This window comes from Sinocyclocheilus rhinocerous, unplaced genomic scaffold, assembly GCF_001515625.1.
Source record: "Sinocyclocheilus rhinocerous isolate Xijiao unplaced genomic scaffold, SAMN03320098_v1.1 scaffold484, whole genome shotgun sequence".
Classification (NCBI taxonomy): Eukaryota; Metazoa; Chordata; class Actinopteri; order Cypriniformes; family Cyprinidae; genus Sinocyclocheilus; species Sinocyclocheilus rhinocerous.
In genome coordinates, this window is record NW_015658063.1 from 1036154 (window position 1) to 1051617 (window position 15464).

At 34.8% G+C, this 15464-nt stretch overlaps 1 protein-coding gene across 2 annotated transcripts in view; it reads right to left on the bottom strand.

The window, feature by feature from the left end:
• The window catches only part of LOC107722078 (tenascin-N-like), a 30590-nt gene extending 18703 nt beyond the window's left edge, over positions 1-11887 (bottom strand). For both annotated transcript variants that reach the window (XM_016530304.1, XM_016530302.1), the window contains exons 1-3: positions 11765-11887; positions 5543-5932; positions 3781-4155 (exon numbers count right to left, since the gene is read on the bottom strand). In XM_016530304.1, coding sequence (XP_016385790.1) covers positions 3781-4155; positions 5543-5927 — 760 coding nt within the window. In that variant the 5' untranslated portion in view covers positions 5928-5932; positions 11765-11887. The remainder of the gene's footprint in view (positions 1-3780; positions 4156-5542; positions 5933-11764) is intronic.
• Between the last annotated feature and the right edge of the window lie 3577 nt (positions 11888-15464).

Below are 15464 nucleotides of genomic sequence, written 5' to 3' on the forward strand. Positions count from 1 at the left end.
GCTTGACAGCCCCCATTTATCTTCATTATATTTAAAAGTGTGGACAAAAAATGTTTTTTAGAACTTCTGTACAACAGGAAAAAAATAAGTCACACAACTACTTTGATCAGACGGAGGCCTTTTGGTCCTAAAACTGAAGTAGGAAGAAATGTTGTCAATGAGCATTCTTTCACATCAGATGACATACTAGTTGTCTTTGCATTGGGGTCCTGTTTAAAAATTATTCATTTGTACAACTAAACCAAGAATGATGAACACCCAAATATAATTCGATATTCACAGACAATCTTCATAGCTGGCGTTCGTACAATCGTATAATTCAGATTCATGAATGAATCGTTCAGACAATTTTTTATTGGATCAACTGATTCATTCAAAAGTCTTAAAAGAACAACTGATTCACAAATCAAACATTGCTACTCCTCTCATGAACTCCCATGAATACACAAAGGAGAGATTTTCTTTGAATACTTATGTAAATTTTGATTTGTTCATCACACAAACTGCAAACATTCATACAAGTCACACAGGGTCACTTGTATGAAAAATGTATGGTGCTTTTTGTCATTTTACAGCTTGACAGCCCCCATTTATCTTCATTATATTTAAAAGTGTGGACAAAAAATGTTTTTTAGAACTTCTGTACAACAGGAAAAAAATAAGTCACACAACTTTGAAATTGAGAAAATAATGAAATAATGAATTTCCATTTTTGGGTGAACTATTCCTTTAAAAGTTTCTATTTCGCAGTTCTCTTCTTTCATTTCTAAAGTTTGTTCACATTTATACAGCTTGCGAAATACCAGGTGATCTTAAGATTTACTGAACATCTGAGTTGGATATTTTATGGCGATTACACATTTTCATTCTGGTTACTCTGTGGTTTTGAGCCACCATCAATAAGTAGGGATTTTAACAAAACTGTACATTGGAGTAGTAAAAAAAAGAGGGAAGGCCCCAGGAACAAACCAGGAGCCCCAGAGTCAGACAGACAGTCAGCAGCCCAGGGAGTGAAGTTTCCATTAACACATTACCCACCAGCTTACAGGGAAAAACATAAAGGAGGTGGTGGATTTAAGGAAAAAATTCAGGGAAATCCATGAGGGGGAGAAAAGGGTGCTGTGGAGACCGCATTACCCAGGAAAGAATGAACAGCAGGTTTGGACATTGTTCCACATGGCATGGGGGCAGGAAGTCAAATGTTTTCCTTCAGTTTTGCAGGAGGCTTTCCATCCAGTGGCAGTTAATACAGCCATTCTTGCTGTTCTCTCCTGGGTTTGCCAGTAACAATTTCACCCGTAAATAATATCCCAAAAAGGCCTGCTGAACTAATGAATTATCATCAGCCAGCTGGAAAGAAAGCATAAGTGCCGGAAATGCGTGTTCCCACTGATTGATTGTAAGGGCTAACCAAAGCAATTAAGTTACAATTACAACACAGTTCTGTTTGGACTTGGACAAACTTGCATAAATCAGCAGTGGTGGTTCTTCAAGCCAGAGAAACATCAGCCTGATGCTTAAAGCAACTTTAAATAACCATAAATGCACTTTTAATTACATTTTATTGATAATCTATTGTGATCAGGACTAAATATACATTTCTTACAATGTCGCCACCTTTTCTTTTTGTATAACAAAACTATAGTGACTTTTTATGCAGTGTCTAAGCCTGTGGCAGCAGCAGAAGGTACAGTAAATCTAATCTTCAACATCTGCACTTCGTTGATCTGCCATTAAGACATCCACCAAAATCCACTAGACTCATTGTGGTCAGAACAAAGTTGCCACGCTGATCTTCTGATGATCGACCACATTTACGATTACCATAGAATCGTTTCATGGTGTTTTTTGTCTGTTTTTCATACAGGTCTAATCTATGTGTGTTTGTAATCACTTCCACATTTGCAACACAAACTTCTTTATTTATACAGTAACCTTCAAAAGTTTGGGGTCAGTAAGATTTTTGATGTTGTTGTTGTTTTGAAAGAATTTTCTGAAGGATCATGTGACAGTGAAGACTGAAGTAATGGCTGCTAATGGCTTTTAATACATATTAAAATAGAAAAGAGTCGCTTTAAATTGTAATAATATGTCACAATAGTTTGAATGTATTTTTGATAATAATAAATGCAGTGTTGTGAGAATAAAAATTTTTTCAAAAACATTTAAAAAATCTTAATGTATATAAAATAGTTTTGAAATGAATATTTTTGTACTGTTTTATATTCACACATTTATGTTAATTTTTACTCCGTTCTGCCAGACGCATAATATATTAATAGCAAAATAGATGCATAAAAATGTTTTTGGCCATTGTTTTGGTTATTAAAAGAACTGGAGCATTCAAAGCCTAATAAATACCTCCTATTATAATAACCCCTATATTTTTTTATTGCTTCTGGTGTTCATGGTATAACTTTTAAAGCATCATCCTAGAATCCTCGAAAGATTTTACAAGTCAGACATCCCCATATATGCAAGAACGAGTGTGGTTTAATAACGATGGCAATTCCCTATAGCGTTAGATATGGAAAATCTTTCAGACAAGTTATGGACAGCTGAAACCCTCTAGTAATATTCCGAAGCCAATTAGTGTCAAGATCAGGAGAATGTAACACCCAAATTGATCTGTTTGACTAGTTTGCAGTGCTTGCTCTTACCTCCCTACTATTATCATTCTCGGAGTAAATTACACTGTGCCCTAACTCCCCTAAGAAACCATTTCAGAAGTGTTAACACAGATGATGTGTCACACCCTAAGGCTCTGGCCATGGCTAATATTTTTTGAAGCTCAGCTCATCTATCCATGCATTCCAACTCTGAGGCACTCCACTTCTATCTGAAGATCTGAGGGCGAAATGTGTGGAACAGAAAAGGATTGATGGAAAACAATTCCCTTGTGCTAATGAGGCCTATCTTTTACTGTTTTCTTCCAGCAGGAGACTGAAAAACAAGAGAGTTAATACGAGCAAATGAACTCAAAGTGCCCAATTAGTTCTTATATAAGTGTTTATTGGAAAAGTATAGAAGTAGCAAGTAGTAAGTTTGAACAATGTTGAAGCTTGAACTAGAAAAGTTTCCTCTTTGTTTGCTTGCCGAGGCCTCTAAAATCAAGCGTACATTTAAGTAGACTTGAATTTTATTATACTGTATATATTTTTTAGTTTATCTACATCAAAATTTCATTTTTAATTCAATGTTACTTGCTGTATTTTTTAATTGTTTGTTAAAATGTGACTAGCAGTTTTACTAGCAGAGTGAAAATTGTTTCTACACCAAATTTGCTTCAGTGAAAAAGGATGAGTATATTGTAAAAGAAAAATTGGATTAAGATGCATTTTTTGTGTTCCTGGAAGCCATACGTTGCTACAAATTAACAACCGTGGTCAATGAAGCAAACTACAATAATCAAGTAGCTACTGTAAATATGCAGTCCTTTTTTCAGCATTATTTACTTAATCTATTTTTTTAACATTGTAGATAAATAAAACAAACAGGGCTATATATCAAGTTATCTGAGACCAGTTGATGTTCGCTTCTATAAACTAAATTCTTGTGCATGTATTCCTCTGTCAATGTGGACAGAACTACACCGTACTGAAATACTATGAAAAAGTTTATTCCATGGCAATGCAGCATCGCTACTGAATCTAGTGAGAAACAGACAGCATGACCAATGTAGTGTAGTCCAATTTCCGAATGAATCTAATTTGAATCAAGCACATAAAGCACAATCAGGAAATTTAGATTCTGGTCAGAATTTCCTGTAAACCAACTTACCCATGGAGCAGTCGATTCCAAAGAATCCCTCATCGCAGATGCACTGTCCATCTACACAGCGTCCATTTCCTATGCAATCATTGGGACAGGTGGCGATACTGCAGTCTTCTCCTGAGAATCCACTAAAGCACACACATTTGCCATCCACACAGTGGCCTTTGTCTTTGCAGTCATTGGGGCACGTGAGTTGGCTGCAGTCATGGCCAGTATAGCCTTCATGGCAGACGCAGCGTCCGTCAACACACCGGCCATTATCGTTGCATTCATCAGGGCAGGATGAGATGGAGCAGTCTGGACTCTCCCAGCCTGGGTTACACTTACAACTGCAAGAGTCATGCTGGTACGTGCCATGCCCACTGCAGCTAGTGTCCACACCTAGCAAAGGAGAACAATCTTAATGTATTGCACCTGCTCTGTAGAGATAAATGGGACTTTGGAGGTTGCTTAAGGCAGAACGTGATATAAGCAGTCTTGGTACCAGTGGATTTATATCAGAAGCAGAGAGTGGAGAGTAGCATAATACAGAAATGCACAGGTTTTTTGAGTGAGACTGAATATGAATTGAATTGGTGCCACTCCACAGGAAGTGGAATTTACTGAACTGCAATTCAAAGAAATTCAACAAGCAATCCCTAGGGAAAAATAAATATACTAAAATGTATTTAAAATACATTTATTTCATGCTAAGTATACTACAAATGCATTTATATATTTATGTACTTAATAAAAATACCCTGCAATTGTGCTTTTAGTATACTAAACTGGTATGCTTAAAGTCTGCTGAATTGGAACAATGAATTGTGTACTTAATGCACTTTAATTGTGTGGAAGTAGTGCTGAAGTCCAACTAAAAATATACTTAAGTATATTTGATGGTGCTAAAGTGAAACTATTGCAGGTATACTTTTTAGAAACATTTTAAATCTCTTGCATTTAAAGACAGATATTATTCAAAGATCATACAATCCTCATCAATAGTGACATTAAAACACAATTTAGGCTTAATATTAAGAAATATGCATTGTGCACAAGCAGTACTCCAAATAAAATTTAATTATACAAAATTTTTATATCAGAAAGTCTCAAGCGATATGTCAGTAAATATGTTAATAGATTTGAACTATACTTAGTATGAAATAAATGTATTTTAAATATATTACTTTCTATCTAGGGATGTCATTCTGGGAAATTAAGTTCTTCACCTTGGTCCATATATCTATGTTTGTAAGGCCTATAAAACCTTACAAAACAAAGATTCAAACAAGGCTATCAACAATCAGCTGCAATCAGTTTTGTTTTGTTTTGTTTTTGTTTTGTTTTTTGTGACAATCTTTGTTTTTTCTTGTTAAAAATCACACCATTTCAATTCAGTAGTACTCCTTTCAAAAATTTTCTAAATTCAAATTTGAATTTAAATTCTAGTTCCTTTTTGATACCTTAATTCAAATTCACAAACTGAACTAGAATTTTTTTTTAAAAAGCATCTAATCTAAATTCAAATGGCATAACTGCTAATATTTAAACTTTTAATGGAAGGTGTCACATACATACATACATTATGCACTAAAATATGAAACTATGCACTAATTTAAAACAAAATAAAAACTGTATTTTTGCCAGAACTTTTTAGCCCGAACTGATTCGACTATGCTATATTTGAGGCATAATCAGGTATGTGCTGTATGGTTCACTGCACCAAATCAGGTAGCTTGTTTTTTAGTTTTACAAAATCAGAGAATAATCTCCAGGTTAGTACTAATACCTGACCCTCCTTTGCAGCAGCCCTGAGCACACTGGCTCTTTAGGTAGGTGACTTCCTCCTCCAGGCCATTTACACGGTACAGCAGGGCTTTGAAGTCCTCGGAATCTGCACATCCACAACCAGCCGACTGCAGACGTATGCTGTGCTTGAAGACAATGTCATTCTCTCCATCCACTGTGACTAACTGTCCTTCTGAGGCCTGGTCCTGGGAAAGCTGAGCCACTTGAGAACCCTGCTTACAACCAGAGTCAATCCTGTAGACATGGCTAAACGTGACTTCTTTCTCTGCAGGACCCACCTCCTCAGAGAGCACAAGACGGGATACCGTAAAGAGCATCCCTAGAAGGAAGAGGCCTCTCTTCAGCCGGTTGAATCTTACAATCATGGTTTCTGAAAGAAAGCAGAAAGACGTGAACCCTTGGAGAATCTTATGATGATTGCGTGGTTAAATTTACAAGCATTTCCTTCTTAAAATATCAAACTTTCCTTATGGTTTGCGGTCTCACCTTCCAGTAAGGAGCTTGATTTGCATGCTACACACACGAAAATCAATGTGCAAGACATCACATTATGTTTAATGGAGCGCAATCTGTTTTACAAGGCCAGTGTTATAGATGTCTGATCCTACAGTAGGAACTGGGCAGACCGTATGTTTGCCAAGCACATTCCATCCAAACCATTAATTGCACATGCACAACCACAAGGGCTTCTGGGAGCAGAGAACCCTTCGAACTAAATGATGTAATCCCCATGACAATGATGTCATTCAAAGCTTTTAATACATCTCTATTTAAAAGTAGGATGTTTTATAAAAGAGAAAATGCATGCTTAGAAAGAGCCACCTGGGGTTTGTTTGCTTTAAACTAAGATGTGAATTAAAATAACTTATTTCTCCTGAGCACCAGCTGAAAGCAGGGCCCCAGCATACCCAAGTTAATGTAATTCATTAGCAGTAAGCGTATGATCTTGTGTGGTCTTGGAATCTTGATTTGAGTTTTCTGATCATGTAATTTATATAGTACTAAAGTTAATTATAATTAGTATATGATACTATAAGTCTTTTTACAGTCAGCAACTGTAATATATAACCAATTTATTATAAAAATATTTAATTAAATATTAAACAATACATTTTAAATTATATTAAATAATATAAATAAAATATTAAATAATATTTTAGCTATTTAAATAACTGTTTAAATGTCCTTTTTGATGCATACATCCGATAGTCCAGTAATACTAAATAACAATAAAATAATTACAGCATTCATATATAACTGCTCTAAAAAATTTTAGAACAAATTTATTCTAAAAATATGACATTTTTATTATTAATTATAAAATAACAAATACTGAATTTTATTCATATTAAATTAAATATTAAATAATAGTTCAGTAATTTAAATAACTGTTTAAATGTCTATTTTTGATGCATGCATCCAGTGGTATAGCATAAGTACCACAGCATAACTTTGTTAATATAAAATAAAAATAAAAAGTATATAAATAAAATATTTAAAAAATGTTAGTTAAAAAAACATATCTAGCATCAGATTGTCATAGATAGACAGCACATAGAACTTCATTTAAAAAATCCTGAACACATGAAGATGAGACACACATACTGTATCTATCCATTATGCAATGTAAAGGCGAGGGCCCTTGTGAGCCTACAGGACCTAAAATGACAGTCATCTACTCTGCCTTTAAAGCCAAATAGTTTCACCGACATTGCATAACCTATGAAAACAAAACACTATTGTCTCAAAGCCACTGTACCTTTATGGAATTTATTTCTTCATCAGTCACAAGCTCTGATAATAGACCACGACATTGTGATATTGTGATACTGACAACCAGACAATTACAGTAAATGGCTTAACATTTCAGCATATGCTTGCACCACAGTACTCAGGGTAATTGAATTTGTCATTTTTTTCACCATTTATGCATTCCATGCTTTGTTTTGAACATTAAGGAAATCTTTGTAAATGTGGCGCTTAAATATAAACATGGAACAACACACATCAAAGTCCAGAAGCAGATGTGGAATGGCAGAAATGCTGAAATGAGAAGACAGAGCATTCCCTCAGGACCAAGGTAGAAATGTGAACAGAAGCACAGAAAAATCTGGAGCTCATGCCACACGGATCAACCAACTGAGCAGAAAACATTGCTGGCGGCTGTTGTTTTTGACAGATTCTCTTTTGCAGATGTGGAGAGCTATTCCATTGCATTAGTCTGAGGAGACGGAATGCTAACGGCCATTCTGTGTTCATAAATTACTGAATAATAACTTGAAATTAACCAATAAAACAAGACAAATCCAAAATGTACCATCCAGCCAATGCAACAACACAAACAAAATGCACACACAGAGCAAAACAATAATCCTATACTAGTAACCGCATAACAAACCAGCAACACAGTTCATATGAAATAGTTTATTCAAGTTAGTTAAGCAACTTGTGACTATTTGAGGAAATATTGTTGGTCTAACATGTGTTTCTATGTAGAGGCAAAGCAATTCACATCTGTGACTCAAAAGGGACTGTGCACTGGAACAAAATATTTCCCTCTGCATTATCTCTTCTAATTGATGCATCTAAATCAGGATATTTAACTCACTGGGTAACATTTAAATACTTAACTACTGAACTCAAACAGGCAGGAGAGTCTCTCCATGACCTCATGGACTCCCTGATGCTAATTAGATTGGATGGTGCAGTATTAGGGCACAGAGGGGTGAGGTCTATGACCGTCCTGCCGTAGCCCACATCACAGGTCCAGACACCACACACATGCTAGAGCTGCAAGGCCCTTTGAGGGTCTCGTTTATTGCTTTCTGTCAGAAGCTTTTATTTCATGTGCACCATTTCATTTTGCTCTTTTATTTATCTTGGAAAGGACACTGGAAAAGCCTGCCAACTCTCTTCTTCCACCGCTACTGAGGGGATGTTTGAGTCTGTATGCACATAGATAAACACAAAAAAAAGATGCTCTGTTTCTACCACAGTAATTGAACAGACAATACAAATTGCCATGCAACAACCACAAAATACTTACTGCCCACATTTTGCATGTGACTGGCCAGTGTATGACACCAAAATTGCTGCGCATAGTCCATGAATTGCTCATGAAAGATGTTTCACTTTTTAATATGTTTTTTTTATCTCATCCAGTGGACTGCACTGTAATCTTACACACACACACACAATTAGATAGATAGATAGATAGATAGATAGATAGATAGATAGATGGATGGATGGATGGATGGATGGATGGATGGATGGATGGATAGATAATTTGTTTGAAAAAATGAATTAATTAAAACTGTAATGAAAAAAACTATTTAACTAAAACTATCACGATTCTCAACCAATGAACTGCACTGTAAAAAAGAGAAAATAATCATTATAAATATGCATAATATTTTGTAAATATAATTCATAAAATATAAAATAATTTATTTTTAATAATATGTTCCCAGAAAAAATAACCTTTAATTTTTAACATTTTTAAATTATTTTAGCAATTTTAATATAATATATTAAGAATAGTTCATATTAATAATGGTTAACAGTTTTCATATTAAATATTAATAACAACAAAACTAGAAAATACACCAACAACAACAACAACAACAATAATAATAATAATAATAATAATAAGTAAATAATAAAATAAATCTAAAATAATAATTTGTTTGAAAACAAATTGATTAATTAAAATTATAATAATTATAAAAAATCTCATGACTCTCAACCAATGAACTACATTGTAAAAAATATGAATAATAAACATGAATAATATTTTGTATATAATTCATAAAATATAATAACGTCTTTTTAATAATAATGTTCCCAGAAGATTTTTTACAATCCTTTTAGCAAAATTAGTATAATATATTAAGAATAGTTAATATTAATAACAGTTAACTGTTTTCATCTTAAATATTGCTAATAAAACTATAAAAGAATATAAGAAGAAGAAGAAGCCGTGCCCAATGAAATCTCTGCAACAAGATGTTTAACAGAGTGTGGTTCAAGGCAAAAGAGATGCAGGCTGTTAAGTGGCCACTGGCTGTTTTCTGTTGGATCTCAAAACCAAGTCAAAATATAAACTTTCAACGCTGTGACTGGGACTCATTCATGCCTTTGAGGAACTACAAGGGTAAAGACCTACAAGCAATACGGAATACAAACAGCCTGTGAACAGCATAAATCACATTCTGAGAGGGGAATAAATTGAGTGAGGTAGAGGGCGGGAAAACAGAGAGCCAGACTGTGCCGTGCTGTGCCCTCTCCTCTCCTGAGACACATTAGGAAGAAGACAAAGACAGTCTGTTCCTCTGCATCTGAAGCAGAGCCCCAGTTGCACCATTAGGAAAGAGATTCAGGGCTTACCAATGCAGAAAGAGAAGAGATGGAGAGGTGAGGAGTGCAGACTGCAAGCCGCAAACATGCAGCACCAGTGATTTTCCCCTTTGCTCTTCAGCTGATGAGAGCTGAAAGCAATTAAGCTTAAGTCTAGATTCAGACTCATTTCCTCTCCTCAATATGCACCACTGGGGAATGAAACCACAGCAGCCTTACAGGATTTTTCAGATAGCCAAAACTGACTCTGTTGGCCTGTAATGTGTAATGTGCAGGCAGCATATAGTAAACCTTCAGCGGGCTGCATGCAACATCTGCTGTTCATCTGATCTGGGCTTCTGATACACTGTAAAATCCAATAGTTGACCTTACTTAGATTTAATTAGTAATCTTTACTTAGTTGTTATACTTACTAGGTTTTATTAAGTTACAGCTACTTTCAAGGCAAATAAAACAATTTACTTACTGTTTTGAGTGACACTTACTTAAAATATTCAAGTAGCCACAAAGGAACCAATGACATTAATAAACCAATGAGAGGCAGCAGTGCACTAATATGCTGCTAATGTGCAACATAACAACAGAAGAAGAAGAAAAGAAAAAGAGTCTTAATAGACTTTTCACCCATTTCCTCCATGTCTGCAGTTATCTTTCACTAGTTGCATTCACTCGTTTCCCACTACAGTTCTTTTTTAGTTACTAGAACTCTCGTGTAAGTAAACTATACTAACTAAGCATTTGTCAGTACAACATACTATTCCTCTTTCACTTTACTTAGTTTTTTCAAGGCAATCGGTTTGCATGCTTTTTTTAAGTAAGCCCAACTAATTAGATTTTACAGTGTAATACCTGAAGCCAACACAGTAGCGTTTCCTCTTAATCTGCCAGACGAGGAGGATGTAGCTTAGATCTTGTGTAAAAGTGGGGTCCGGACAGGTTAAGTACTAAGCATATGCCTTGGGGGAAAAAAAGCATAGAGAAGGAACGAGCAAGAAATAGCGAGAGTTGACAGCCACAGATGACAACCATATTTTTTTTCTCTTATATCAGGTATCAGGGCTCAGAAGAAAACTAACAAACATCATATCAATACACAAAGCAAAGTAGCATGGAATAATTGTAAAATAAATATAAAATAATAATAAAACTGGATTATTTCAAACTAAAACAAAAAAGCTTAATTTAAAAATCATGCACCTGATTTCAAACACATTTTTCCACTATGCATTGTCCATTGGGACACATATGTTATCTTGTCAAGACTGGGACACCCATTGCTTCGCGAGATTTATGGTCATTTTAAGGCATTCATTGAGCACTATCCATTGAAATGAAGCTGCTTGTCCTTCGAAACCACAAATTATAGTCCTAAATGACAAATCTGAATCACTATCGATAATTTCAGTGTCTAAAAATCATACATTTAGCAATGATTCTTAATATTGAGCGTGAACATTTAGCAGCAGCAAAAATATAAAAACTCAATAAAAATCTAAAAGTTTAGATTGCCCTATATTAGTGCAATACATCTACTTGTTCTGAAGCTTAAAGTATAAATAACTTAATTTAATTTAATTCAGTTAAATAATACTTTTCACTTAGATGTTAGTATATTTTTAGATTAGCTGTCAAAGCATGTTTACAGTGTCGATTCAAATATTCATAATTAGCAACAATTAGCCAATTAGAAAAAAAAAAACAATTATCAAGCAATAAATTTTTTATAAATCACTGCATGACATCTACCCTCACAAGCATCATAATGTCAATTAAACAGCAGATTTTTACAGCTGCAAAAAAGTGAGAAGTTCATGCAGAGGCAATAGTGAAGCTGTAGATGCCTTACCCCAGAATATTCCCTGCCCCAGTAATATCCCTCCTCACTGCCGGGCGCCTATTACTGCAAGCACCTGTTTACAAGCTCAGACTGGGCATTCAGGGCCCTCCTGATCAGCAATGTCCCGAGTCCTCCAACTCTCTGCCTTCAAACAGTTTAAATGTCCTCATTGCAGCCCTGAGCCAATGGCCAGCCTGGGTGTGGCTACCTCCAAAACTCAACCATAGAGGACAGAACTGAGGGAGGTAATGAGACACTTCTCTGTTGTACATTGTCTGGAACTTATTTCATTACTTATTCCATTCAACACAAACTTAACAAGAGTGGTCCACAAATACCGCCAGCTCTCGCAGGTAGATTTGAATGAATACGTTTTTTATTTCAAGGATTTTCTTACAGTAGCAGCGCTAATCAATCTGTTTTCCAGGAATTGTGATATATAGCTACTGACAGGCGTGTAGAGCCAAAGTCAACACAATCCTGAGCTTGAATACAGCAGCAAACTACATGGTTACAGGAGCAATATTTTTATGTGTCCTTTCCACACATTTTCCTCTTGATTCAAAAATTGGAATAACTTTACAAATGGAAACTAATTCCTAATCTAATTTACATATTCGGGTTTTGTGCCATATGAAACATGTTCAATGCAGTGAAACATTCAGAAACATGTACACAAATGTATGTTGGATGTATGTTGCAGAAAGATACTAATACAAAATGTATTATGGTGCAACATTTTGCACATTTAAATTTTGTATTTCATTACAGATTTCATCTTTTGCTTGTTTTTGATTGCTTAAAACACATCTCTACCTAAACAATGGCTAGAATTAAAGGAATAGTTCACTAAAAAATTCATATTCTGTCATCATTTTGATATTGTAAATAAAACGGTTGAAGCATGTTTTACAAGAAAATACGATTTCAGTCTTTCTACTTCAAAACTTAATGTTTAATTCAATGTCTTACATTCCGATTCTTTGTAATTAATAGTGAAATTTACTAGCAGTTTCTGAGTAAAAACTGTTTCTGTGCTTTGTTTTAGTGTAACAATAAACAAACTATGAAACATCTTTATTAATATGTTTTGAGTGTTCCACACATTTTTTTCTGTCAGCCTATAATCAAGATTTTAAGTGGAACGGAGCAGCAATTATCAGAAGTCATCACTAAGGTTATTAGGCTATAATTTCCCAGGCATCTGTTGATCTCTGGGTGTTGTGTTACAGAGAGGTGAAATACTTGGGCTGAAACTGGAGAGCAGGCCAGATGTAATGTTTTTTAAAGAGAAGCAGGGGTCCGGCTTTATACATAATGTGGTTGTATATTCGTTCTTAGACAGATAGCAAAGGCAGTAGTTTCCTCTTGGAACACTTTCAAAGGATGTCGTCACTGAAAACAAATCACTATTACAGACCCTAAAACCTTCCCCTCAGTCCTACAGCAGCTATGACAAACTCAATGTTTCATTTGTTAACGGCTAAAAGTAGAGCCTGTGTGTGCACTATAAAAAAAAATATTTGGCACACCTGATTGTCTCTATAAATATTTGGATACTTTCACATGTGGTTGGAATATGTAGGAAATAAGAACAGGGAGAAATTGTTCTGTAAGTCAGGAAATGTCCGGCTGTATACTGAAAAAAGTCATGCTGGCCAGGTGTAATGTTTTTTAAAGAGAAGCAGGGGTCCGGCTTTATACATAATGTGGTTGTATATTCGTTCTTAGACAGATAGCAAAGGCAGTAGTTTCCTCTTGGAACACTTTCAAAGGATGTCGTCACTGAAAACAAATCACTATTACAGACCCTAAAACCTTCCCCTCAGTCCTACAGCAGCTATGACAAACTCAATGTTTCATTTGTTAACGGCTAAAAGTAGAGCCTGTGTGTGCACTATAAAAAAAAATATTTGGCACACCTGATTGTCTCTATAAATATTTGGATACTTTCACATGTGGTTGGAATATGTAGGAAATAAGAACAGGGAGAAATTGTTCTGTAAGTCAGGAAATGTCCGGCTGTATACTGAAAAAAGTCATGCTAGTTTACAGTACCGTTCACTCAGCAGTGAGTAAGTGATTGTGTGCTTGTCTTTGTCTTTAATTACTGTTGAAAAACACAGTAAACACTGTTACTACCGGTTTTAACATGTCATTTTGCTTTATGGTGAATGATTTAGTGACTGCTACTGCAGTACTATTGAATACTGGGAAAACGGCAGACTTAAGGTAAGGTAAGATTTAAGTACTTAGTAATATAGAATGATACTAATAGAATGTGTTATGTTTTAATATTTCACACATTTAAATGTTATTATTTCATATAATTTTCTAAGATTTAAAGGGATAGTTCACCAAAAACATGAATATTCTGTCATCATTTATTCACCCCAATGTATTCAAAACGGTATGACTTTCTTCAGTGGTACACAAAAGAAGTTAAATAGAATATGTGACCCTGGACCACAAAACCGGTCTTAAGTCGCTGGGGTATATTTGTAGCAATAGCCAAAAATACATTGTATGGGTCAAAATTATTGATTTTTCTTTTATGCCAAAAATCATTAGGATATTAAGTAAAGATTTTTTCCTAATGACAGTGAATTGTGAAGGCACACTAAAAGCATCATAAAAGCATATTTGCTATATTCCAAGTCTTCTGAAACCATATGATAGCTGTGTAAAGAAGATCAAGGAGGGAATTTTAGGGAATGGCCACCATTCACTTACACTGTATTGAAAAGAGCCTTGCACACATGTTGCCTTGCACCTTCTGCTATAAATAACAGAAGAAAAAAAGCTATACAGATTTTAAAAGATAGGGTATGCGGATAAAGGGATGTAAATGTAAATGTAAAGTAAATGTTCACATTTTTAATTTTTCATTTTATAAAACTGCTATAACATTAAATAAGCAACTATCATTATTTATTTATTATTTTAGTTATCATTAAAGTGCCCCTATTATGGATTTTTGAAAATTACCTTTCATGCAGTGTGTAACACAGCTCTAAGTGAATGAAAACATCCTGCAACGTTTTAAATCTGAAAGTGCACCGTGTATAAAGTTATTGTCTCTCAAAAGAAAGAGTCGACTCTGAGTCATCTAAACGAGTCATTTTTAAAAACGAATCCCAAGCCGTTTCATGTTGAAGTCAACCTGTTTTATACAGTCTATGATGTCAACATGAAACATTAGCATATTGCCCGCCCACTTTATTGCGCGCGCAGAAGTAAAACACTCATCAGTTGATTTTCGCGTTGGTCTGAATGAAAATGCAAATTCATTCTTTGCCACTAGGCGCCGCTTTTGGAGCGGTAAAGATAACTGTCGTTGAGCGAATCGTTTGGGAGTCCTTGAGCAAATAAGGAAAAAATAAATGCATATTATAAAAGTGAAAGACAATGAAAGTGTTTTTGACCTGTTGTTGTCTGAAAGCTGAATAAATACGCTTTTTATTGATGTATGGTTTGTTAGGATAGGACTATATTTGGCCGAGATACAACTATTTGAAAATCTGGAATATAGGGTACAAAAAAATCAAAATATTGAGAAAATCGTCTTTAAAGTTGTCCAAATGAAGTTCTTAGCAATGCATATTACTAATCAAAAATTAAGTTTTAATATATTTACAGGAGGAAATTTACAAAATATCTTCATGGAACATGATCTTTACTTAATATCCTAATGATTTTTGCCATAAAA